The following is a 27,627-nucleotide window of genomic DNA, read 5'->3' on the forward strand; positions in this document are numbered from 1 at the left end:
TGTGTGCTGTGGAGGAGTGACACGTGCTGACGATAAAAATAAATAAAAAAATTACAAAAAAAATAATAATAATAACGGGCACATCCAGGAGTTTTATTTTTTTATCTTTGTTTTTTTGTTTTGTTTTTTTTTAACTGTATATAAATTTAAGGTGGAGTTTTGTTTCTCAATTTTTACTTGAACTGGGAAGAATTAACCCCGCATTTTGGCAACCATGGGAAGAGGAGTGAGTATAAATTTTCTTTGTTCGACTCCATAAATGCTTTTATTGCTCCCGCTGAGATAAGTGGTGGGTAAAGGTGGGGTGATTTTAAAACTTCACCATTCAAACAAGTGGTTTGTAAACCGATGTTGATACTGTAACAAGAGAGAGATAGAGGGGAGGGGGGGGAGCGGACGGATCACATGTGTTTAACATTTTCTCCAAACGCTTCAAAATGCTTTCTTCTTAAACGCCACTTCAGGGGTACTTCCGTGTTTTCAACCCTCATAGAACGAGACTCCCCCCTTTTTTTCCCTCTCATTGACTTAAAACTGTCAAACAAAATGACTCCTGAGAAGTTTCCATGGCTCACAGAGATGCTTTTGAGCGGCTCGGCGGCGTCCGGTTACATAACGGGATGTTCTTTACCGCCCGGGCTGTCAAAGTTTCACGGCGCTGGCTGCGACGTTGCAGCTGTGGAAATAAACCCGCTCAGGCTTGAGAAAGTAACGGTGTACATGACCACGGGGGTTATTTCGCCGACTTAAAGGCCACTTTAACCTTAATTCGTGTGGGGAAAGTGCTTCATGAGTCGCACATCCTGTGAAAATGTCTGCGCCTTTTTTTGGGGCCACTTTGTAACATTTTGCTACTTTATTTTAGCACCGAGCGTTTATTCAGAGAATAACAGCTTGGCAGTAGGAGGGATATGTTCACAGCCCCGACCTATTTTCTCTGCTGCACTGTGACCGGTTATCTTAAACTCATCTGAAGTCAGTCGTATGGTCCTTCTAGGGAGAATTGCTTCGATTGTGACTGCTTTCTGGCCAGTTTTGTGCGATGTCAGCTCATTATAGGCGTTGGAACTGACTTTAAAGTGGCGCTTGGCGCAGGAATAAAATGTAAGAAAGCATTGCCATATTAAAAAAAAAAAACTCAAATATGCACCGTGTCACAGTAATCCAGCACTGACTGATTGTTGAGCTTCCATTTATATTGCTGAAAGTTATCTTTAAACATTGTAAAGTGCAGGCTAAGCTCTCTCCTTCCCTTCTTTTTTTTTGTGACGTGTTTAAAATGATTAAATTCCCATGCCTTTTCAGTCTTATTAATCATATACTAATGCCAGGATTTTGGAGGAAAGATTCACCCGACCTTCTTAATCTACCAGCCTCAGTTATTGTTCAGCTTCATGGCGTGGCTGTTATCGTCCTCTAACTTGAATTGTACGGGATGAAACTGAACCCCGTTGTGTGTAATATCAGGAGTCGCCACACCCTGCCGTTCTGCGCAGTAGAAACACTCATTATAGATTCAGCCCGCGAGGGATGGAGAGGTGGATGGAGGGAGAGGAAAGATGGGCCGAGAGATCTGGCGGGAGATGTGAAGCAGAACGCCTCATTCAGTCTCTTCCTTTTTTTTTTCGTCTCTCTGCAGCGTTCATTTACCACTCTTTTTTTCCCCTCTCACTCTCTCTCAGCTTCTTGGCTGCTGCTGCTTTTTTCCTTCCCATATGTGATGAAAGCCATGCCCTGCCCCCACCCCCTTCCCCACCCGTGTCTCTCCTCCTTTCCTGCCTCCTTTCCAGGAGAGAATGGGGGTGGGGGTGTCTCTCCTCGTCCCCAATACATTCAGTGTTGGCACAGAAAATAGCTAGACTTGAAAGAGATAATCGCCACTACAGAGCCTTCCTGGTGTGAATGGGGGGGGGGGTTAAGTTGCAGTGGAGAAGAACTGGGGCAGAGAATGAGCACAGGTATAAGAGCATGGCACTGAAGATTATTTTTCAGTTGTGCACCTCCCACTCACTCCTAATATGAGGATGAGATTACCCCTTTGCTGCCCTCATCACGCGTCTCAGTGTTCTCTCATCACATCTGCAGCACAGTGCAATAAACAGACAAAAGCAAGCGAGCTAGAGGGTGGATTGATTGCTTCAAGAGCGAGGTTGGGGAGGAGGAGGAGGAGGAGGAGGGGGGGGGGTATTAAGGGGGAGCCAAGAGGCACCAGTTGCCGCATTGCTACTGCTGAACAACTTCCAGACATGATGGAGGGGGTGCGGACATTTCTGTGCAATGCCACTCTTTTTTTTTTTTTTTTTTTTTTTTTTTTTTTTTTTCCCTAAACTGAATGAACCATTCAGATTCAAAGCTCTTTAGGAAAGAGGAGCTGGCAGCTGTAGCATATCTATATTTATGTTTTTTATTTTCTTTTTTGTTTTTTTTTTTGGTCTCATTTAAATTCACAGCGCAGTTACTGATGTGGGGGGTGAAAGGGGGCTGTTACCTCACCTGCTCAAACTGCAGCTTCTCCACTTTAACTAGATGAGCATTGCGGAGCGGGGATCTGGGAGCAGAGACAGCTGTTTCCAGGAGACCGATGGGGCGAAGCAGACTAAATATTTCATAATCTTACCTGACTCAACCTTTTAGATCGCTTTCTCCTCATTTGGCTGAATTATTAAGGTCTCGCATCTTAAAATCATCTGTTTTCAGAGCTGTGCATTTGTGCCGTATAAGGAAAAAAAATAAGGAACGATTTAGTTTTAGTAGTTTATTTTCACCAATAATATCCTGCTTCAGACGGGTGGGATGGGGCAAAATGATCTCAGTTGTGTAAATATTGGGTTATCAAACGAAATAGGTCTGTGTTTAGTGCGGTCTTAATCATACTTCTTCTTGTTGCACAGCTTAAAGGTTTAGATGGGTGACAAATTGAAGAGAAAAAGTTTGACCTGTGCTGTTGGGGGGGGGGGGGGGGGTCTGATGGCTTTTTGCTGCCATGGTTTGGGTCCACTTGTCCCCAGGTTTATGGTCATGGTTGGTTTGTGTAGCTCTCTGCCTCTGCAGAGAGGATTTGGTTGAAAAGTCCATAGCAGACTTCACCACAGAGGAAGAAGTGCAAAGAAAAGCACAAACACTGGCTGCAGTGGACAGTTGTAGTTATTTTTACCAATGAGCACACTAATACAAAGAAGTTCTTGACACGCTATGACTTCTGTCTTCTCCTCACCAACAGGCTAAGCTACAGCAAAGACTGTATATAAAAGATGGATTTTAACCCCTGTGACATCATCATCAGTTTCTAGGCCCTGCACTGGAAAGCCTGAATGTTTTGGCTGGGGTTTTCTTTTCTCTGATGCTACAGGAGGCGAGATTGGACTAGGGTATTTCTGGGCTCTCAGCTAAAGCTTACCTTATAAAGTTGCAATGTGAAAGTTGGTCACTTCCTTCCCGATGGGCATAAACTCCTTCAGGATGATGATGCCCCCTTCATAGGACACTTAGTCACTCAATGATAACCATTTGAAATCAGTCTCAATGGGAGTCTTTGGTCTGATCTTTTAGCGTGCCATCCTCCATCATCAGAAACACCAAATGAGGAAATATCTTTCAAGGAAAACCCTGGGGGAGTTGTAGAGACTTGGTGACAAGGATCACTGAAGCTGTTCAGGTGAAACGTGTTGCTACAACACTTTACTAAAACATCGTCATAAATATATGACAGGCAGATTGGCTCTATGGAAAGAATGGGTAAGGACACAGATGCGCTTTAGCTTGCAGATTGCATACAGAATATGTAACTCATGAGTGTAGTTGAGATTCTTTGTTTTATATACAAGTGTACATGCTGTGAGCACTGAAATTATCTGAAGGAGGCTAATGTTGCTGTAGAATGCCAGAGAAAGCAGCGTCCCATCGCTCAGATTAAAGACTTTTCACTCTAGTCTTCCCTCCATAAGCTGACCTAGCACGCCAACCCCTGCCCACTTTTAATCTACACCTTCACATCCATTCCTTACAGTCTGTTTCCCCCTTGTTCTCTCTCTGTTTGTACCTGTTTTCCAACCCCCCTCCCGTCCCTCTCCCTCTCTAACTGGGGATTTAAAATTCTTTCCACTTGGCAGTCACTGTGTATTAACTGGGACCTTTGTCACACAGTACCCCTTGTCTGTTTCCGAACACCGCGTACCGCCTCTCTGCTTCTTTTTTTTCATGCACTCGCTCAATCTTTGCCCGTTGTGCTCGCTGCGTCTCATCAATCTGTTTGCCGTCTTTAGCCTCGTCTCTTCTTTCTTTTCTTCTCTGCTAGTTCATTTCTGGCTTATGCTTACTTTTTTTTTTTTTTAAATAATTCCCGCCCTCCAATTCTTCCACATGCCATCCCTCCCTCAGTCTTCCCCTCTGTTTTGCTAAGAAGCTTGAGCCGTGTGATTTGTTTTCCGTGGCAGCTCTTTGAACTTTCACTGCGAGCCTGTTGCTCAGCAAATGTGGAACATGGACATTTAAAAAAAAAAAAAAAAAAAAAAAAAAACTCCAGAGAGCACACGGGTTGCTGTCTTTTGTGCTCCTTTCCTGCATGAGGAAATGTGGGAATTTTCCATGTTAAAAATCCAGATCCCAGTTCTACAGGCTGAATCCTTGAGATATTGGCTCGTGTGATTATGAAATTGCAGTTTGAATACTTGAGGAAACACTTTTTTTTTTTTTTTTTTCTCCCTCCTGGCTTGAAGAAATGATACATCATAGAGATATGTACATCTATGATCTCTCACATTAATGAGTTCTTTGCTTTATTTCTCACATGCCTGAAAAAGACCAGATGATTGATCCGGTTTATCAGGGGGTTGACTAAAGGTGAGCTGAATCCTCATTAAACTGCATGTGCAGCAGCCTGTCAGCAGAGAGGTGCCCACTGAGTTTCCAGCAAGGCCAGGCATTCATTCATTCATTCATTCACTTTTGTTCTTTTGTGGGAAAGAAACTGAGTCACAGAACGTGTACAGAGTGTTAAACAAGACCACCACCACCACCCCCATGTAAATTAACACACTTTCTTTTCACTGTTTAAACAGAAGAAGGATAGTTGGAGGAAATGAAAGGATGAAGGGGGTGGGCATGGGGCATGGGAAGAAAGAGGGAGGAGGAGGAGGGGCTACAACACATGACTTTGTCCATTCACATATCTCAAGAGGTGTGGCAATAGTCACTGGTAGCAACCGGGCAAAGTCCCAGGACCGTGTGTGTGTGTATGTGTGCGTGTATGTGTGTGTGTGGGCACAGTTGAATGAGCAGCTTGTGTATCTGGCAAAAGACCCTGGCACCAGTGAGGACTGCTCGCAGGAATTCTGCCTGTAAAATGTTTGCGTGCGCTTTAAAATATGCGGCCGCTCGACCGCTTTCCTCTGATGTCCGCCTTTAGGATGTTGCTCTCCCATGCGAGGAGCAGAAGCGGGGTGGAGGAGCGGTGGGGGGAAAGAGGCCTCCAGAAATCCTCGGTGAAGTTGCTTCCATTTGGAGAGGCTCGTTCATTCAGAAAAGGATGCATCCCCACTACACTCACACTTTGTCAGGCTTCTTTCACTCTAAGGTTTCTTCTTACTGGTCAGTGTTCTCAGAATCAGCTTCAATCACCAATAAAAACTGAACTGAATGTCATTGATTTTTGGTCTGCCGTGTCATCTTGGTGACAGTTCCTGGACAGTGCAGCCTTCCTGCAGACAGACCGTAGAGGGGAGTATATGGTTCCAGCATGGTTTAGAAATTCCCACAAATCTCCAAAAAGGGCTGAAAGAAAAACCATGTCAGCATCATAATGGATAAAATAGCCCTCATGCCTGTGGTCTTAACAGTCACATGAAACGGTTTCTGAGCCCATTGTTTGTGTTTTTGATGCGGATTTTGTGAAAGTAGTACAAAGGACCATTGTTCAGGGAGAATCCACACCAGCTATGATTTTTCAGAGCAAATCCTTTCCTCTCATCATCTATCTGTTTGTTCTCTTCATACCTTTTTCTTCTCCATCCTCCCCTTTCTTCTTTAGGCTTTATTTTGCTTTTTTCCCTGCACTCTGTTTTGAATCTTAACCACTTTGCTGCTACCAGGAGTTTGCTGAGCACACTGACCTTGGATGCTGCTCTTCAAGGTTACAGGAAGTGGCACAGTCAAACGTGCATCGGGCCCCAGAAGTAACATCTTGTATATCTGTGTTTGCAGCTGTGCTTTGAGCCAAATCGACATCAAAAAAGTGATGTCTTGCACAATATCAAGATGGCCTTGATCTTGTTAATCTCTCCGGCTCTGTGCTTTGAGTTGATTTGTCCTCTAAGTGAGAAAAGACGGCATGAAATGGATCACAGGAAGCGTCTATGAATGCGAGGAATCGAAAGCTTCAGTCGCCTAACTCTGCTGCCCCTTCTGAAACCCGGAAGATGAACTGTCACAACATTGACTGGAGTAAGTGCGGGTGCAGCACACCTCTGCATGTTCATTTATAGTGTCTGAGCAGCAGTTAGTAAAGTGGCAGGTGCAGCACTGTCATGGGGGATACAGTCATCTCTGTACAGTGTGAGTAAGACAGGCGGCGGGTAAAATCCCTGATGGGATTTCGTTACATGTCACGCATATCTGAGAGGACCACAGCAAGCTCAGTGGGTTTAAAAGTGATGCAACTGATCAAGTGGGACTTTCCCTTAAACACACAGACCGGTGCCTCACCAGTACCGCGTCAAAGACAGGAGGAAGAAATGCCAGACAAATGTGGCTGACTTAAGGCCACGTGTTGGTGCTGCAGAAGGATTACCACCGTTTTATCTTTATAGTCAAGGCAAATGCCTTTAGAGGCCAAATGCTATCAGTAGCAGAATGAATTAAATGAAATGCCGTGAGATTACAAATAGTATCTGGGTGTCACTTGGATTAAGTGTAAACTTGCCAGTTCAAGGCTGTCATAGAGTAGATGGTGCTAAAAAAAAAAAAAATACTGCATTGGCTGAGACACAGAATGAGGACTCATTTGACCGAGCTTTAAGACGTGGGTAACTTCACTTTTCAATCTACTCGGTCTTTTAAAAGAAATGTCAGGAGCAGACGCAGGGGAGCGGTGCAGCGGCTCCGGCTTGACTGTTGCCTGTCAGATGTAAACAGCTTTCTTTTTCTTTGTGCTCTGTAATCGGTTAGCATTTCTGTTCTGGCATTTTCGCAGACTCTGATCATTTACTTGAAGTGGAAGACTTGAAATATCAGGTGATTTTAAAATATTGCAGATAACCATCCTGAGCGAGGGTTTCTCTGGCATTGTTGTGGCCACTTTTATGTATCAAGACTGCTGGGAAATACACTTGTTGCTGTGGTACTTAAGAAAGCTAGAACTTTAATTGTTAGGACCAGAGCTTCCCTGATATCAGCTAATACTACCTGTTAGCCAATATATCGGTATCCGAAACACAACAACTAGATGATCCAAGCAGAGTCGGGCGTCAACGAGTAATTCAAGACTTGTTGTGATAATCAAACGTTTATTTTAAAACTGCATTGTTATCTTAGTAAGGCCTCAGTAATAGTTACACATTAAAGCTGTTTGGGGAAATCGGTTTTGTGTTCCTGAAAGAAGAAAAATATCGGCTGATATATTTGCTATTTAAGGCACTAAATTATTGGTATTGTCTTAAAAATCTTATATCAGTCAGGCCCTAATTAGGAAAATTAATGCAAATGCAACTACTACTCAGTAATTAAAGAGAACCAGAACTGAAATGTATAAATCCAAGAAAATTTTTTATGTTTTTGAGTGCATTCAGCTTGAAACTCCATCCAGTTCTGGGTGACAAATGACCAAATCACAAACCATTAAAGTAGAAAGTGTCATTTATTGACTGCTTGGGAGGGACGGTATTCTTTTAATATACAAGTCTGGTATTCTTTGATATGTGAAATGTAGGAAGTGAATGAATTTATATCATTAAAACATCGGTCAGGATGTGAAAATGTGTATATGTATATGGATTTCAGACTTTTTTTTTTTTTTTTTTTTTTTTCCTCTCCCCTCTTAAAACTTTTTTTTTTTGTATTTTGTTGAGACCCAAACAAATCGGTGTCATCTCTGTTGGAAACAACAATGTGTCCAACTTCAGGCTCTGGTCCACTCTTCATGAGCATTCTCACTAAAGCCAGATGGCCCCTGAGGGCCCACTGAGACTCCAGAGGCTGAGGGTGAGAATCAGACTCAGTGTTTTCCCAGCTTAGCTGGCCAGGGGGCTCGAGCAACAATAACATGTGCTCGGGATCACTCACTCTGTTCTGGAGGCTCCCTGGGAAACTTTAAGGGCTAATGCGGTAGAAAAACAAAATTAGTTAGCATGTTTCCATGACCGGGACTGTGGCCAGGATGTCCATTTATGGTCATTTTGGGTCCAAAATATCACCACCTAAAGAATTATCAAAATGGCTGCTGCACAGTTCAATGCTGCGTGCAGACAAATGGCTCATTAGCAGTCACCTGGTGTTGGGCAGCCTTCCTCCCTCCCTGCTAACATGCTAACACCTTTAAACCTTGTACAGTGCTGAATTATTGATGGGACTTAACTGCTGATCGATGTGAGCTTCTAGAGTTGCAGTCTTCTGTTACCTGCTCAAAACACACACCGGCTTAACTTTCTCTCCCTCGTACCACAAACACTATAAAGCCAACATGATTCAACCTGGACTGATTTCTGTGATATATCAGCTGATATTTGGCATGTTCATATATATCGGTATCAGCATTTATAACAACCAAATAAACAGAAGTTTAAAAAGAAGAGATGGGAGAAAATGTCCTTGAACCTGGTATGAGTGTTGATGTTGTCTACCAGAGGGGAACTCTGCACCTTCCTTGTGAGCAACATGTATTTGAAACACAACAACAACAACCAGCTGATCTGAGCAGAGATGAGCGGAGTGAGTAATCCACAATAAAGTAAGATGATGCCTACATATAACAAATGATAGGGAACTCTGCTTTATTTAAATCTCCAAAATCAGTATTGGCCTTAAGTCTTCTATCGATTAATGTTAACATGGTGGTGTTTATCCAGTAATGTTAACCATGGTCAGTCTTCATGTAATGTGTTAATATGTCAACAACACCAAAGGCAGCTGAGGCTTTTCCTGGTGTTTAATCTGATGGTGCTGGATGAGACCATCGGTCTCATGTTGGACCGAGAAGAAAAATCGGAATTTACACGTTTGAACATAGTCGAATAACTTTGTACAAAATAACTGAGATATTTGAGTCTAATTTAAGTGAATGTCAGGTTTTGGTTACTCTGTTAAACTGGGAAGAAAATATTATTTTGAGAATTTTGGTCATCTGCTCTCGTTCTTTGAGAATTCAACTTTGTACATAATTATGCAACATTTGCAAAGCAGGGCAGTGACTGAATGATAGTGAAGTGCTTTAAAAACACATCAGTTGCACTGATTCAAAAACCTTGCAAATCTTCCCCATGAAATGCGTTTCAGCACTGAATACAAGTAAAATGATGTAATTTCCTATTCCTGTTTCATCATTATTTTCAGTATTTTGGGACGTGGTGACATAATCGCCATTTGGGGTTTGGACAGTTTGAAAGGAGGATGTTCATATCCTCGTATATAAAAAGTGGCTATGTTGGCCATCTGGTTATAGTGTCAATAAACTGTAGCCTCATTATATTCACCTCATTTAAAAGCCTGGACAGGATGACTGTGTTCAGCAGCACATGGAGTTGGCCTGTTTTATTTTACACCGTTGAACAAATGAATTTATACCTTGCTGAGTTCTACCCCTAATTTTTCAGTTGTTCTTGCTCTCTCTCACCTTCTCTCTGCCACTCTGTCTCTTACACCCGCTAGCTTAGCCATTTAGCAGTCTTTGTGCAGCCCTGTGTTGCTCTGTCTGAAGGGCACAGCAGAGGGACGGGATCGTCCTTCTGTGCCAAAGTCTGAGACTTGATGATGTGACTTAGAAATGTAAAATCAAGGGCACTTCCTTGCTTGAAGTGGATCACATGTAAACCTGCCTTTACTACTAGAGTAACAATGTGTGACTACTAGTAAATGACTAGTGTGTTTTATTGTTCCGCTTTGGAGTTTGGCTGAGGCGCATAACTGCTGACGTTGTTTCGAAAAGCTGTTGGTGAGTGAATAAAGCGCTCTGTGTGTGTGTGTGTGTGTGTGTGTGTGTGTGTGTGTGTGTGTGTGTGTGTGCTCGCTTGCAACAGTGACACCTTTTACTGCAAATGTGGGTGTTTCAACAAGTAAAATTTAGTTTCACCCAGCACTGTAATCTGGCTCACCACACACAGAGAGTCTTATCTTCCAACTGACCAAAAAGCACAAAATGCTCCTCCCTGAAGTGTGATTATTGATGCAGGCAGATTAAAATGTCCCCCTAGAGCTTAACTGATCCTTTGAACGCTTAATTTACTTAAATTAGCAAAATTGTCAGTTGATGAAACAGAAATTTGGGCTGAAACAGATGGAAGTTGTGTTTTTTTTGTTTTTTGTTTTTTTTAAAACAGAAAAAGCTTTTTTATAAGTTTGCTAAAAATGTGTACCCCATGGAGAGCTGTTTGCAGGGACAGATGGCATCCAGAAAGCCAGGATCCAGTACTAGATCATGTTTTCTGTTTCTCTGACAAAGCAAATGACATCATAACCTAAGTTAAGAGTTGATGGCTCTTTCCTGGACTGTCTGCTGAAGTTTGTGGCAGTTTCAGTTTTCTGAGATTTCGACACAGCCATGTTTGTTATTTTTGTATCTGGTTTTTAAGTGCACTGACCCACATGGAGGCTTGAAAAAAATGCAGGATGACAAAATGTCTTCTGGCATTTTGAGTCACGAGACATCAGATGCACCTCAGCAGCAGTCATCATTCTACTTATGCATGACTTTGTTTCTGCACAGAAAAGTTTGGACCACGAGGGGTTCACCTTAGAGAAACTCATTTTTAGCATGTCTGTACTATCAAGTGGTGCCAGTTCATTTAAATCAGTGGTTCGCAACCTGGGTTAAGCCCCCACCCCCACCCAAAAGGGTCATGCAGTGATTAATATTCACTGAGCAGCCTCAACATTTATCTTACAGGATACTCCTAGCAGTTCCATGTCCTTGTTGTGACAAGAGGGAACCTACACAATGTTAGGCTGGAGGTTTTGATGTAGTGGCAGCAGACCTACAAGGTAGATGTAATATTATAAGGATATGAATAGAAATCCAGAATGGGTTCTGAATTGTCCAATCCATCGGAATCAAATACCTCACAGCATATTGGTTCCTTTTATTAGTGCTAATAAGTTTATCCAGCTGTGTGCTATCAAGGTCATTGAAGGTCAGTGCAGTGCAACCACTTGGAATATAAAAAAATTTTTTTTTTAACTCCTTTGTGTTCATACTCAGGCACTAAGTGGTAGGGTTAACATCTTGTGCAGAAATCATTAGGGAATCAGTAAGGAAATACACCCCCAAGAAGAGCTGACAATGGGTTTTATCAATAAAATCTTATTAATAGGCATCCTATGAAAAGTAGAATCAAATATTTGGTCGACTGTCATACATAGTCACAAGTAAACAGTTTTCTTTTTAAGAATTTGGAAACAACTTATAAAAAAATGTTAGAAACACAGATTGACCAGCCAAGGACCAGAATTGGCCGGTTTTCACTGCGTTCAGACTGGATTGGTGACCGGCCAATCAGCCTCTCATATGTCCAGTTATGAGCCAGTCTGTTACATACATGCACACGGCAGCACTGGCAGATGATTGCTTGCATACTCACTGTTGGCAAAGCCGCTGTGGCCATTGGAGAGTTCTTCACCGTGAGCAGAGACACAAAGTTAACCAGAGTTAAACCTTGGAGGGGGGGGGGCAATCACAAAAGCATCTGTAAGAAGGGGCGCAGAGTGCAACAAACCCCACCCCTGGCAGACCTTTTAGCTGATTTGAATGTTGTCCTTCTCATAATAGGGGGATTGATAGTCAAAAGTTGTCATATATTCACGTATCCTGATCATATCATGATCAAATGGACAATAGTGATCTGCTTCTTACTGCAACAAAGCTGAGATATGGCCAAAAACAGGCGTTAAATGGAGTTTGCCATGTCAAATTCAAGTAGTGTGCAATTCCAGAATCTGGATCAGATCCAGATGGTGTTCAGTTTGGCACTAGTTCTTGGCCCTCCACAACTGTGTACCAAACCTCAGACGAATCAGATAGGCCATCTATTGTGTAAGTGCTGTTGGTTTCAGTGTGGCTCAGGAAGTAGAGCGGGTTCCCTATCCATTGGAAGGTTGGCTGTTTGATCCCCAGCTCAGTACCCAGTGTCCTTGGGCAAGATATTGAACCATGATTTGTTTTTTGTTTTTGTTTTTTTGTTTTTTGTTTTTTGGAAGACAAAAACGGTGCATTTATGAGTGCATGTGAGACTGTGTGAATGGGGCTCGTAGTAAGAAAGCACGTTGAGTGCTGAGGGTAGAAAAGCACTATTTAAGTACCAGTGTGCTTACTTTTGTGGAATATTATAATTTCTGCTCATTCTTTGCCTGCCATGTTCCCAAATCCTGTGAAACGAGAGAACGGCAAATTATTTCATCATTAAAGCAATACAACAGAACCGTTCTGAATGCGTCTCATTATTAACACCCCACTTTGTACGTTGTTGAAGGCCAGATTGTGTATTACTGATGGCATTCACAAATCAGCCAGAGCTTCTTTAGATAATGAGATTTTTTTTTTCTTTTTGATAATAGAGAACTGAATAATTGATTAATCTCTGTAACAAAACTGTTTCTCATTTTCACCCCCCCAATCTGACCCGTGTTTCCAGGAAGGACGAGAGCAGTATGAGTTGGCTGCGACCTCGGAGCAGGGCGGCAAGAAGAAGGCGAAGGGCAAGAAGAAAGAAAAGGATATGGATTAACTGAAGAAGGAAGTGGACATGGTGAGTGTGTCAGCCTTCACTTTTTTTTTTTGCTACATTCATTCACCGCGGGACCTTTTCCTTTGATTGTCCAGTGTCCCGCATTTCATACGAACACTCTGTCCTCAGTATTGTGTTGGCTTTTAGTGTCTTCTTCCTCTGCTTCCTTATTGTATCTCTTCTTGGCTGCTGTTTCTCGTGTAAACACACCACCACACAAACTACCAAAATGCAGCGTGGCAGTACTAAAAACCCATGAAATGGTGTTTGACATTAATATTCATGAAGTTGTCAAAGTAGAAGGTTTGATTTCTTGATCTGTCACACCTTATTTTGCCAATCAAATATGAATTTGTCTTTACATTCTGAATAAAAATTCATTTTCAAAATGAGTTTTTTCCTCCTCCTGCCACTGCAAGCTTATTTTCCTTCTGTTTTCTTTTTCTTGCCTAACTCCCTCCCTCCTCCACCTTTCTCTCTTCCTTCCTCATTTCATTTCATGCTCCTGTTGCTTACTACCTTCCTTCAGCTCATCCTCCTACTTATGTTACATTTATCTTTCCCGTTTTTGTCTTTCACCTCCTCTCTCCTACTTCCCTTTTCCATGCCAGCTGTCAGCTCCTTATCCATCCATCTTTCTGTCCATTCATTCATTTGTTCCTCTGTCATCGTTTTAGCTTTACCTTATATGAGGTTGTATTGTAAAATTAAAGTGTTGTAAATATTGCTGGCTTTTAGCATATTGAACACACACACACACACACACACACACACACACACACACACACACACACACACACACACACACACAAACTTGGATTACATGAACTCTGGTCTCATCCCATCTTGTCTCTGTCCTTGCAGGATGATCACAAGCTGACCCTGGATGAACTCAACCGTAAATATGGAACGGACCTCACCAATGTGAGTTTAAGCTGAAAATGTGCTCCTCTCTGGTTCTCTGCATGCCCTAGAAACTTTAAATGGTGTAACTTTGCCAGCTACTGTTCTTGTCTCCGAACTCTGGCATTGTAATGTAATTTTTTTGGGAGAGTATTTCCATCAAAGTGTCTCCATTTATCATGGAGATTAGATAAAGATCAAATACCAGCTGCACACTGGCTGCTGTTTGCCTTTAACTTCCATTTTTCTCTTCAGTCTGATAGCTGACATTTGGTACATGAATGATTAATGGAGCCTGGTTGAATTAAACACAAGACTTTGTTTAAAGAGGGAAGTGATCGGCGCTCGCATCACGAAGGGTTATTGAGGCAGCGTCTGCAGGCTCTGCTCTCACAGGCTGGATGAATCCAGGGGTCAGGAGACTTTTGGGGCCCTGGGAATGCATCCAAGGTTGAATTTACCAAAGAGCCCCCCCCCCCCCCCCCCAACATAATCCTAACACCGATTTTTAGATGTGTCACTTGATGCTGCGGATTTGCTAAAATATTTGTCTGTGCTCGCCAGCTGGCTAGCTGGATAATAAGCCAAGCTACGCAGTAGCAGGAATGGTTTGTTGTTCATGGCAGATTGATGAAGCATATCAGAGTTCATATGGGTCCAAAGATAACGTGGGAGGGAGTAATGGCTGCAATATGCTTGTCTCACTGGCATAAATGACCCCCATCTGTAAAGAGGACTCTTTAGAACAGAATTGTTTGACTTTGAGAGAAAATATTTTGTGGGTCCTCCTGGCTATAGGCCATAGACCCCTGGGGTTCCTGGACATCACTTTTAGGACAACTGGATTAAGCTAAAACCTTTAATTGAGAAACAGCGCTACAAAGAGGAGGAGTGGAAATGGAAATAGGAAAAGGAAGTGACCTGAGACAGAGAGAGGAGGCTGAGGGATGTTTATTTTTGAGTGAAAATGCTTTCAAATCTTTACCGTCAATCATTTGGAGGGAGCTGAGCTTCAGATATTTTCCCAGTCAGAAAGCCCTCCATTTTTATTTTAACAGAATCTACAGCATAGAGCCTCACGTGCCACCCATAAAAGGAAATGCACTTAATTTTCTTGGTATCAGCCTGGTGGCAAGATGACTCTATTGTATAATTCATACATTTAATTCATTGCCTGAACCGTAATGCACGCTCCTGCCTTAAAGATGCTTCCACCCTCCCCCTCCGCCATCTCAGTCACACGCTCTAAATAGCCCCATCTCCACATGCAAATGTGCTCCTGGTCATGCAGGAGTGATCAAGGAGAATAGTTAATCAGCGCCTCTAACCGGGGTCTCCGAGCTCTGCGTGTGTGCATGCATGTGTGCGTCTAAAGCAGCTGTGAATAATTTATTAGCCACAGACGCCCCTCTGCCCTGATTTCATATGATCCCATTTGCCTCATCTTTCTCTCCACGTCTTCATTTCTTCATCTTCCTCCTGCCTCCTTCCTCCTACCTGCTGATGAAGGAGATGGCCTTGTTTTTCTGTTGATGCTGTGTTTCTAGGCAACTAGTAGCACCTACTGTCCCCTCTAGGCTTAAATATGTGGCAGCGTGTATATGTGCGGCAGGCTGGGAAACGGTGATGAAGACATTTATAGGCAGACATTGTTCCAAGTCATTGTCAAAGACCTTGTGTGTCAGCTTGGTGCATTTTAGGACATCCTGTTTCTGTATCTCTTCGTGGCAGGGGTTGACTAGTGAGAAGGCTGCTGAGATTCTGGCCCGTGATGGACCCAACGCCCTCACTCCTCCTCCAACCACTCCAGAGTGGGTCAAATTCTGCAAACAGGTAACACTGAAATCTTTCTATTGGTGCATTTTAGAAGACTGTGAGGGGTTTGTCCTCTTTGTTAAATGGTAACGCAAGTTTTCAAAAAATTTGTAACTTAAAAGGTAATTCCTGTTTTTTGTTTTCCTTCAGATGTTTGGTGGTTTCTCCATGCTTCTGTGGACTGGTGCCATCCTCTGTTTCCTGGCCTATGGTATTCAGGCTGCAATGGAGGAGGAACCTGCCAATGATAATGTAAGATAACATCCTCGACTGTGCGGAATATGAATTCACCACAGTTTGATATCAGACTTGATAAGAAGCAATTCAAGGGCAATTTCTTATAATATTGGCCAGTTTGACAGCATCATAAAGCAGGCAGTGTTAGACAGTGGCTCCTAATAGGTTTTAGCTTCTAAAGCTTAACTTCAGTCAAAGTTAAATTAGTTAAGAAAGGAATTGCATGAAAAAGTCTAAATGTGCTGTTTTTGCCATTCAGTTGTACCTGGGTGTTGTGCTTTCTGCTGTTGTCATCATCACTGGTTGCTTCTCCTACTACCAAGAAGCCAAGAGCTCCAAGATCATGGACTCCTTCAAGAACCTGGTCCCACAGGTGCCCATTACACTTGAACCTTTTTTTTTTTTTTATAAATGTCTTATATTAATCAAAGATCCCTACTGACTGCCTGCATGACCCTGAAAGCAGTGTTGTCAGTGATTATTGCATTAATTCCCTCTTTGCTGCTCCAAAACAATAAATTGCTCTTGACATCTTAATCTTATAATCTTTTTTCCCCCCTCCCCTTTGTCTCACATCAGCGTCTGACTGTCATATCTCTTCTCTCGTAGCAAGCACTGGTTGTTCGTGACGGTGAGAAGAAAAGCATCAACGCTGAGGACGTGGTGGTCGGTGATTTAGTGGAGGTGAAAGGTGGTGACAGGATCCCTGCTGATCTGCGAATCATCTCTGCCCACGGCTGCAAGGTGGGTGCTCCAAAATAAGTCATTTATGTCTGCTTTGAGCCTCTATTTAATGATTTTTTTTTTTTCTTTAAACCGGAAAAACAATTTCTTCAATAATATCTTACAGAGGAAATTCTTTAAACCCGCAGTTTGCTGCTATCCTTCAGTTAGCAGTTGCTTCTTGGTGTTTTGAAGCTCTTGAAATCTCTTTAAAAATCAAAATGCTTCTTTTCATCGAATTGAGGCTCTTTGTGACCAATTAACTCTGTTTTTATTGTGGATTTCAAACAATGTCGAGCACTCTTTGTTCATATTTTTAACACTTCATTATCAAACTGCCATGTTACTCTGAGGTAGAGCTTGAAGTGCCAAATTACCCTCTTTGACTTTTTCTTTGAAGTCACTAGTTTAATAATTTGACTTGTGCCTCATTATTTAACTAGCACTTGTTTTGTTATGGAAAACAAAAACTCTGACCCATTTTAGGTCCCAAACTGAAGTCAAGACCCAAGAGAAATTAAACCTGAGCTTCTTCGTGAACATTTGGCGAAGTATTTTTTTTCCTAAAGCAGATGTTACTAAGTCTCACTTGTGTTGGTTCCCCTCCCCACTCAGGTGGACAATTCCTCTCTCACCGGTGAATCTGAGCCCCAGACTCGTACTCCTGATTTCTCCAACGAGAACCCACTGGAGACGAGGAACATCGCTTTTTTCTCCACCAACTGTGTTGAAGGTATAATGGCGTGATGCATCAAATGCATTCAGAGAAAGCAACATTTTATTTATTTTGTCTAATAATCTCATCCTTGCAACAGGAACTGCTCGTGGTATCGTGATCAGCACCGGAGATCGGACCGTCATGGGTCGTATCGCTACCCTAGCTTCTGGACTTGAGGTCGGACGCACTCCGATCTCTATCGAGATTGAACACTTCATCCACATCATCACTGGCGTGGCCGTCTTCCTCGGCGTGTCCTTTTTCATCCTCTCCCTCATCCTTGGATACACCTGGCTTGAGGCTGTCATCTTCCTTATTGGTATCATTGTCGCCAATGTGCCAGAAGGTCTCCTTGCTACTGTCACTGTGAGTCCAGGTGTTTCATGTTTGTTAAAGATTCCAATCAATCAGCAGTTGGCTGACCCATGCAATCATGTGTCTAGGTGTGTCTGACCCTGACTGCTAAGCGTATGGCCAAGAAGAACTGCCTGGTGAAGAACTTGGAAGCGGTCGAGACTCTGGGCTCCACCTCCACCATCTGCTCAGACAAGACCGGCACCCTGACCCAGAACAGAATGACCGTGGCCCACATGTGGTTTGATAACCAGATCCACGAGGCTGACACCACTGAGAACCAGAGCGGTACCTCTTTTGACAGGAGCTCCGCTACCTGGGCTGCTCTGGCTAGGATCGCCGGATTGTGCAACCGTGCCGTCTTCCTGGCCGAGCAGAGCAATATTCCCATTCTGAAGGTAGGTCTTTGCCCTGGTGCAGAAACGGTTTCTCCTTCTGTTTGTTTGAATAATTTCAACCAGATATATATGTATTTTTTCCTTTTTCTTTTTTTTTTTCCCCTTCCATGTGTGGATTGCATAATGTATTTCAGGAAATAATTAGCTTTCAGAGCTAAAAACAGAAGTCTGTGCTCTTTAATCCTTTGTTGAACAGCAAGAAAGGTTTTTCTGTTGTTGTAGGCTTTTTAGTTTGTGTGCTCATTATGTGGGCAGGATTTAAATCTCCAGTACTGCTGACTCATTATCTGAATTTGAATTTGCCCTTTTTCAGACAATTTGAGAAACACAAGTGTTCCTCTGCCCTATTGTTTTTTTTGTTTGTTTTGTTTTTTTCTCTGTTCACTTTATTCCCAGCATTTCGAACACCTGTTCAGATGCATGAATGCCTCTCAAATATTCAAGACTAACAAAGGAGAAGGGACTGACTCACTTCTGTGAAAGGACATATAATGATACTACAGCTTGTGTATATTTCATGATAAAGCAGTTTAGGACATATTTAGCAAAAGGGCGTCAAAGCTTCAGTACTCTGTGTCGGCGTTTCCAGTGGGCTGACTTAGCTGGGAGATGCACTGATAATTTCTATGGTGTGCCACTAACCAAAGAATTGCAAAGCCTGTGATAAAAGCCCCCTTTTAAAACAGGCCTACGTAACACTTTGGCATTCAACAGTTGCGGCAGAAGCTCTGGCTGCACTCTAGAAAACAACCTTTTGTAGAGCCCAGCTGATATAAGAAATGCAGCTGGTGGCCTCTTTGGACAATAGCTATAAAAGCTTGATATCCATAGTTATTGGATGTAGGTTTGTATATATTCAAGTAAGAGAATGTCAATGTAACCTGGGTAGTCAGACAACAGATATGTCAACTGATTTTAGATATTTGCCGATATATCAGTATTGGCATTTATAACTTCCAAAAAAATTAAAATTTGAAGAAGAGATGAGAGAAACGCAGTTAAACCACGTTATGAGTGTTGATATTACATAATTTGTCTGCGTGAAGGCACTCTGTTACTTCCCTGTTGTACCATGTGTTTGGAACGCAACACAACAAGCAGCTGATCTGAGCAGAGTCAGAGTGTAAAAGAGGAATCTATTAAAGCAACATTAGTTTTTAACTGCATTGTCAGATTATCTTGGTAAGGACTCGTAACTATAACTAAACATAAAAGGTGGGGAAATCTGAAAGCTAAAAATATCGGCTTATTTATCTGACTTTGAAATCACCAAATATCAGCATCGGTCTTAAAAATCTTATATTGGTCAGGCTCTCCATTTCTCTATCACAGAACGAGTTTGAGTCTAACACAGGCTCAATTCTGTAATTGAGATTTATTTTTACCCCTGCTAAGATTTTTCTCTCAGGCACAAAGGCTTGTTTTCCTTCACATCACTCCCACCGGAGTGTGTGCGCACAAACATGTTGTAACTACATAATTATTGTGAACCCCACCCCCAAAACACGTAGCCCCACACACACACACACACACACACACAGGTGCACGTGGGTCTCTTGGCTCCAAGACTTTCCCCTGAGTCCATAACCTACTACTGTGTGGGTGTCTTGAGCGTGCACATGTATGTGTGTTAATCAGCTGTAAATGTCTGGCTGGTATCACTTGTATAATTACCAGTCATTCTCTTTCACTGCTCATTATTTTCCTGTCAGCCACTGTTACAAGAATGAGGGAAGGGTAAACATGGGATTGGTTTTCATCAAGCCCAGTAATTATAATGGGAAGAAAAATTGTAACGGGCATTTTTCTTTAGTGTTTCTTGTGGTGTGCCTTATTCCAAAGTTAATTTAACTGAGAAAGTTTTTCAGAATCATAAATTGTACATAAAGTCCAATACTTTGCCAAAGCACTTGAGTAGTTGGCTTATGTGCCTGTGATTAATGCCCCCCGCTCTCACCTTCATCAACCAGAGAGATGTGGCCGGTGATGCTTCTGAGTCGGCTCTGCTGAAGTGTATTGAGCTTTGCTGCGGTTCAGTCCAGGAAATCAGAGAGAAAACGCCCAAAATTGCTGAGATCCCTTTCAACTCAACTAACAAGTACCAGGTATGGCAAAAGTATTTAATGTGTTATGGAATATTGATATCAGGTTATTTCACATTAAATCTACAATATGGGATGGTGTTTAATATAAGTTGGTGTTCAAAATTGTGAAAAGCACATCAATAGAATAGAATAGAATGCCTTTATTGTCATTATACAGGATGTACAATGAGATTGGAGGGCCACTCCTGTTCAGTGCCATGTAACAGAAAATCAAACTCTCAAATGCTTGAACTGACCTGTTTTTCCTTTTTTTTTTTTTTTTTTTTTTTTTTTTTTTTCTGTGTACTCATAGCTTTCCATTCACAAGAATTCCGGTTCTGAAGGAGAGTCCAAGCACCTGCTGGTGATGAAAGGAGCTCCAGAGAGAATTCTGGACCGCTGCTCCACCATCATGATGCAGGGCAAAGAGCAGCCTCTGGATGACGAGATGAAAGACGCTTTCCAGAATGCCTACCTCGAGCTGGGAGGTCTGGGAGAGAGAGTACTGGGTGAGGTTCTCTGGCTGCTGGGAGCTACGTTTCTGAATTTGTAATACTGGGTTAAAACTTAAATGACCACACTGTTTCCCATTCAGGTTTCTGCCACTATCACCTGCCTGATGAGCAGTTCCCAGAGGACTTTGCTTTTGACACTGATGAGGTGAACTTCCCCACTGAGAACCTGTGCTTCATTGGCCTCATGTCCATGATTGACCCTCCTCGTGCTGCTGTGCCCGACGCTGTGGGTAAATGCAGAAGCGCTGGAATCAAGGTATGCATGTGGAGATCACATTGAATCAACAGAATTTAAATTCATAACTGAGTGTTGATTCGGTGGACTTATGAGCATAAACCTCCCTCTTCCTAGGTTATTATGGTAACAGGTGATCACCCAATCACAGCTAAGGCCATTGCTAAGGGTGTGGGTATCATCTCTGAAGGCAATGAGACTGTTGAGGACATCGCTGCACGCTTGAACATCCCAATCAATGAAGTCAATCCAAGGTACCAACTTTCATGAGGGGGAAATCCTGGAAGCTTGAGTACAGAAGTAGGACAAACTGATATAGACACTGTGGAGTACCTCATGGCCATAATCTTGGTCCCTTTTAGTTTTAAATGTGGCTATACCTCCTTTTCTTTAAAATTCCATCTCCTCTTTAAGGTTTAAATTACAGTATCATTTCCACCTTTGGATAATTAAGCATAAAAGAGTTCAGATAACCTAATGAATGTCGTTTTTCCCTCCAGAGATGCCAAGGCCTGCGTCGTTCATGGCGGCGATCTGAAGGATCTGACACCAGAGCAGCTGGACGACATCTTGAAGCACCACACGGAGATCGTTTTTGCCAGAACCTCACCGCAACAGAAGCTGATCATTGTGGAGGGCTGCCAGAGACAGGTAGAGCAAAACAAGTCTGAAAATGGGGTGGATTGTCCTGCACTTACAAACACACGCAACGTTTGTGCTCCTGCTTTTAGTTTGGCAAACACAGCACCTGCCTGCGCCTTGTTATGCAAATACTACAATGAATTTCTCCCAGTGCTTGGTTATGATTATTGCTTTGGTCTGATTACCAAGTTGGCTGAATAATCAAGCGTAACATCTGTCAAGCTGTGAGCTCACCCGTCCACATGAATATTCATGTGTACATCAGTAAGTAGGGAACTCTAAGTTTTTTCTTTTTTTTTTTTTTTTTTTTTTTTTTTTAAACATGGATTTATTTATTAAAATGTTTCCTGTTTTCCTGTCTGATCAACCAGTAAGCACTCTTCTATTCATCCTAAATTTAGGATTTTATTCCAGATGAAACCATAACCAACCCAGTTTTACACAGTTTGGATTCAGGATCAAGTGTTTGTGGTAGTCACTCGTGATCCAAGTACAGGTGTTACTCCGCAGAAAGTTAAACAGAATGCATTTAAATGCATCCTGGGAGGATGTTATTGATGACTGTGCTCATTTCATCTTATAAGCCCAGAAACTTCAATTCATTTCAGCTCCTCAGCAACTCGGACGCACAGATTTGTCCGAGCTATTTGCAGGGCGGCATTAGCAGACTGTTATGACTGTAATAATTCAAACGCATCTCTCATCTCCTCTCTTTAACAGACAATATTTACCATATCAGGTGTAGGCCTTGTAGTTTACTGGCGCACGTTTAGTGCATGGCAGCTATAAATTATTGAGCTGTCAGCTTCTTTTATCATCATCTTTTAATAAATCTCAAAAATATGCTTGGTGAGCTGTTCATTTGCTTGAGTGGGAGGCCTGTGTAAAACTAATGTGACAAATATTTGAAATGCGCTTTTTTTTTTTTTTTTTTTTAAATGAAGGAAATCCCACAGGTTTTTTTCTGCCTCTGTTGGCATCTGGCACATCTCCTGAATACTTTCACAGCCTTGTCCCACAAAGCACTGTAGCACCGACTAGGACTTTTCTCCCACTGATCCCACCTCTGTCTCTTATTCACTTTTATCACAGCTGTCAGCGCTGTCAAAAATAAAAGGAGTTTCCCTAAAACCTTTTTTGAGGCTTTTCTTTCACACAACAGGGAATTATTGTGTCACACAGTGTAACTTAAGAAAATCGAAATGTCACTCAAAAGCAAGAGTGGTGACTTATTGAGAGCAAAACGGCACCTCTTACCTTAGCGTTCTCTCTCCTCATCTTTGCCTCTGACACGGCCTTCTCTTTGCAGGGCGCCATTGTGGCCGTGACAGGTGACGGCGTGAACGACTCTCCGGCTCTGAAGAAAGCAGACATTGGTGTCGCAATGGGGATCGCCGGGTCCGACGTCTCCAAGCAGGCCGCCGACATGATCCTGCTGGACGATAACTTTGCCTCAATCGTCACTGGAGTGGAAGAAGGTGACAGGCTGTGCTGATTATGATAAAAATACACTAGTTTACTCTCGTGTAGCTGGAGCATTAAAGCCATTAAAACATCACATTTTTATCATTGTCTCATTAGGCCGTCTGATCTTTGACAACTTGAAGAAGTCCATCGCCTACACTCTGACCAGTAACATCCCTGAGATCACCCCCTTCCTCCTCTTCATCATCGCCAGCATCCCTCTGCCCCTGGGAACCGTCACCATCCTCTGTATTGATCTGGGAACTGATATGGTAGAGATGCATGATGTTCAGTCCTTTTTTTTTTTTTTTTTTTTTTTTTTAAACCTGATTTTAAAAACAGAGAACTCACACTTTATGATGATTTTTGGTTCTGTCAGCTTATTTTGTTGCTTGGTGCTGTTGTGCAGGTCCCCGCCATCTCCCTGGCTTACGAAGCAGCTGAGAGCGACATCATGAAGAGACAGCCCAGAAACCCCAAAACGGACAAGCTGGTGAATGAGAGGCTCATCAGCATAGCCTACGGACAAATTGGTAAACGAGCAACCTCGATTTGGAATACAAATTTAGGAAATACCCCCACTGAACCGCATGTTTTCTAGACATGGTTCCCTGGTGGATTTCTCCCCACCCCGTAGAGGGCAAATCAGTGTCTGGGTGGTCCAAGATAACAATAAGAGGCACGCACCATAAATAGTCCTGCTCTGATAGAGAACTGGAGTGTACGCATGTTGTACGTTTGAGTGATGACAGAGCAGCACCTCAGGCTTTTGATGTTTCCCTCTTCGGTAATAAAGCCAGGAATAGGCCCGACCCTTCTGACCATTTTGAACTTCCTTATAAGAACACGGCAGAAGCAAGCAAACCCTGACGCTTCTAGTTTTAAATTCCTCAAAGCCGAACTGATAGTGACATGTTTTTGCTTGCTTCCCTGATTGTTTTTAATAAGATCATGCTTGTGCAAACAGAGCAGTATCCTTTCTTTGAATATCTTATGATATTTAATGCATCTTGCAAAAATTGCCACACATTTAATTACTGCATCTTTTTATGGATTATTCATCTTACTGATAATGATTTTTAAGATGTAATTTAGTCGACACGTAATTTATATTCTAAGTCTCTAATGCCTCAGAGACTGGTTAGCCTGATTTATTTGCTTAATTATTCACCCATTGACAAATGGTTTGATCCGGAAAATTCCCCCCAAAAGACCGGCTAATCATATTTACTGACTCAGTCACCGACGTTCTCATTCGTCTCATTTTTCCCAAAATAGCGCAAAGCCGATCTGTTTAATCATTTATTGATTCCAGTTTAATTTCAGACTCCAAATAGACTAATTAACTGCATGTAGTCGTCATTTTTGGTATTAACACATCAGAATGTTATTCAGTGTCTGACATAGTGACATAACGGTGTTTCTTTGCTTAATGCTTCCCTCTTGCAGGTATGATTCAGGCACTGGCAGGCTTCTTCACCTACTTTGTGATCTTGGCTGAAAACGGCTTCCTGCCGGCCACCCTGGTAGGGATAAGAGTCTCCTGGGATAATAAATACATCAACGACCTGGAAGACAGCTACGGACAACAGTGGGTCAGTAAGACTTAGAGGACAGACAGCAAGTAAAGATAACAGTTGTTCCATCAGCAGCCGGTATAAACTCTGCGTGTTCTCCGTCAGACTTACGAGCAGAGGAAGATCGTGGAGTTCACCTGTCACACAGCCTTCTTCGTCAGCATCGTCATCGTACAGTGGGCTGATCTGATAATCTGCAAGACCAGGAGGAACTCCGTCTTCCAACAGGGCATGAAGTGAGTAAAATATCCTCTGTTTGTGAATGTGACATTGCATCAGTATCCTCCGTCTCCTCTATGTGAACTAAGCCGTGGATGTTTTGTCCTGAAATCAGAGCTGCCAACTTTAATGCCATGCTTGTTTATCCACATTGCAGTAGCAGTTCTGTTTCTCTAGGAAGACCTCCAGTTAACCTCTGTGTATATTCTGGGCTCTAAGAAGGATATACTTTATTTAAAAGGCACTCAGATTGTGGTTTGCATCAGTCCCTTGGATCAGTGTCAGTAGTTTTAAAGGGGAATTATTCTCCACAGTTTGAGCTCCACATTGTTGTTTATGGACTTGACTCGAGGATTTCTGGCCCAGGCTGAGATAAATAAGGATTTCTGAACTGTGAATCGTGCAAAGTGCTTCCCAAGGTCATCAGCTGGCTAAAATGAGCTGTTTTGGCTGCTCTCTCTCTCTTTAAGGCTGCTTTTACTTAAAGCCAACTTTCTCCTGATTGGCCACCACTAGCAAACAGTTTGAACCTGTGGAACTTCAGTCATGTTTAATGTTCACATTAAACATGACTGAAGTCAATCCCAGCACCAAGACAAAAACAGCCATAAATACTCAGCCTGATTCATTCAACTGCTCTTTAAGGAACAAGATCCTGATCTTTGGGCTGTTTGAGGAGACCGCTCTGGCTGCCTTCCTGTCCTACTGCCCAGGCATGGATGTCGCCCTCAGAATGTATCCTCTTAAGTAAGTAATGCTTAAACACCCCCCCCCCCCAAGGAAACCACCACTAAGTACTGTACTGACTCTAATCTGATTTACCTACGACATATTGTTCATTTAGACCTGGGGCTCTGAATCAGTTTCTCATCTTCTTTTTGTGTGTCTGTGTGTTTGCAGGCCCAACTGGTGGTTCTGCGCCTTCCCCTACTCCCTGCTTATCTTTATCTATGATGAAATCCGTAAGCTGATCCTCAGACGCAGCCCAGGAGGTGAGTCCAGAATCCATGCTTTTATTATCTTTTTTTTGCTCCACATCTGCTGCCCATTCCTTTTGTTTTGTTTTTTCTTTTCCCCCCTTCTCCTTTCTTTCTCCCTCAGGCCAGTGGTTAAAATAGAGAAATTCGAGTCTCTTAAATCATGTGCCGTCCTTCAGCGTCTTTGCATGCTTTTGAATAAAATGGATCATATCTATCCAATGAGTTGCCTCTAAATCTAATCAACTTGTTCTCTTCCCCTTTGTGTCCAGGCTGGGTGGAACGGGAGACCTACTACTAAAGACCTGTCAGCCTGTCAGTCCAGTCAGCTCGTATCTTCTCCTCCACTCCCGTCTTTGCATGAATATTGTCTTGCTGCTCGGAATAAAATTTTAACCTCTGTGAAGAAAAAAAAAAAATTGGAACATGTTTTTATATTAGGGAATGCTTGATACTACTCTTAGACAAATACTGAGTTGGAACGTGATGATGATGCTTGATGATGTTGATAAATGATAATGCTAATAATGACATGAACACTGAACATTGACATGACTATGCGTGCCTTGTTTCTGAAACAGGACCAATTTTATACATGTTTTTAACAGTTATAAACGTTAAATAAAAATGCGCTCGAGTCAGGTCCCACAAATGTTCCCTGTCATCATTTTATCACGTCTTGGCAAACTCCAGCCGTTGTAGCCTGAACCCTTGGGAATGCCTGATCTTGTAATAAAAGATGTCCCAAATTCCAAAAAAATGTGGGATCCTGTGTAAAATGTAAACAGAATGCTGGAAAGGCTGGAAAAGTGGTTTTAAAATGGAGGAACATTTTACAGTTATTTATGTTGACTGGCAGCAGGTCAGTAACATGATTTGGTATAAAAAGAGCATCTTAGGCAGCGTTTCGCCAGTCTGCAAGAAAACTGGCTATAAATTGTTGCACAATTCCAGAGTAATGATCAACATAAATTGCGAAGACTTTAAATAGCTACAATACATACTGAGAATCTGGAGCAATCTCTGTGCTGAAGGGACTCGAGTGAAAATCAATTATTGGATGCGTGTGATGTCTGAGCCCTCAGGCAGCACTGCATTAAAAACACAGAATCAGGAACACTTCCAGACATCACTGAACAGCTCACTGTGCCATCCACACATGCAGGTTAAAGCTCTACCATCCAATGAAGAAGCCATACGTGAATGTGATGGAGAAACGCAGTTGTCCTCTCTGAGCCAAAGCTCATATAAAAGTGACTGAGGCAAAGTGGAAACTGATCTGTGGTCAGACAAATCCTAATTTGAAATTCTTCAGGGAAAATGTGGATGACATGTCCTCTGGACTAAAGAGAGCTTATCAGCTGTCAGTTCAAAGCCTGTATATCGGGAGGGGGGGTGCATTAGAGCCTATGAAATCATCAGAGTGCACATCTGGAACGACACCTAAAAGGTGTATATACAGGTTTTTGAGTAACATGCTCCCATCCAGACAACTTTTTAAGGTCTTGTGTATTTCCCTAAAAACCACCTGCAGCAGCGTGGCTTCATAGAAGAATCCATGAACTGGTCCCAACTTTTTTGAGAAGTTCTGCCATCAAATTCAAAATGACCTTATTTTTTTTCCAGTTTAAACATATAGTATGTTTTCTATGTTCTATTAAGTAAATATCAACAATAGAAAACAGCATGAAACCAGTTCTCTCATCAGGAAGCTGATGTACTGCCACCGTTTAAGATGATCCACTCATGAAAATGGCTAGATGGGAACACTCCGTTACTTGTTCTCTTTGAAACGTAAATAGCGTCCATATAAACACAATAGCACCACCTTTTTGCTGGGCAA

At 42.4% G+C, this 27,627-nt stretch overlaps 1 protein-coding gene across 2 annotated transcripts; it reads left to right on the plus strand.

Annotated features, from left to right (window-relative positions):
* Positions 1–26,436, plus strand: LOC115792013 (sodium/potassium-transporting ATPase subunit alpha-1). 2 transcript variants are annotated; one of them, XM_030746348.1, is made up of 23 exons: positions 1–226; positions 12,831–12,944; positions 13,788–13,847; positions 15,558–15,659; positions 15,792–15,893; positions 16,138–16,251; positions 16,488–16,622; positions 17,217–17,334; positions 17,417–17,685; positions 17,763–18,071; positions 20,042–20,176; positions 20,469–20,664; positions 20,751–20,926; positions 21,023–21,159; positions 21,406–21,556; positions 22,857–23,025; positions 23,129–23,283; positions 23,421–23,544; positions 24,461–24,606; positions 24,694–24,824; positions 25,453–25,554; positions 25,708–25,799; positions 26,057–26,436. In XM_030746348.1, the coding sequence occupies exons 2-23, from the start codon at positions 12,942–12,944 to the stop codon at positions 26,083–26,085; spliced, it is 2,955 nt and encodes a 984-aa protein (XP_030602208.1). In that variant the 5' UTR covers positions 1–226; positions 12,831–12,941; the 3' UTR covers positions 26,086–26,436. The 2 variants fall into 2 exon arrangements, with proteins under 2 accessions (XP_030602208.1, XP_030602217.1); XM_030746357.1 differs by lacking the exons at positions 24,694–24,824; positions 25,453–25,554 and having other exon boundaries at positions 24,461–24,485; positions 25,729–25,799.
* The last annotated feature ends 1,191 nt before the right edge of the window (positions 26,437–27,627 follow it).

Source organism: Archocentrus centrarchus, chromosome 2, assembly GCF_007364275.1.
Source record: "Archocentrus centrarchus isolate MPI-CPG fArcCen1 chromosome 2, fArcCen1, whole genome shotgun sequence".
NCBI classification, from domain to species: Eukaryota; Metazoa; Chordata; class Actinopteri; order Cichliformes; family Cichlidae; genus Archocentrus; species Archocentrus centrarchus.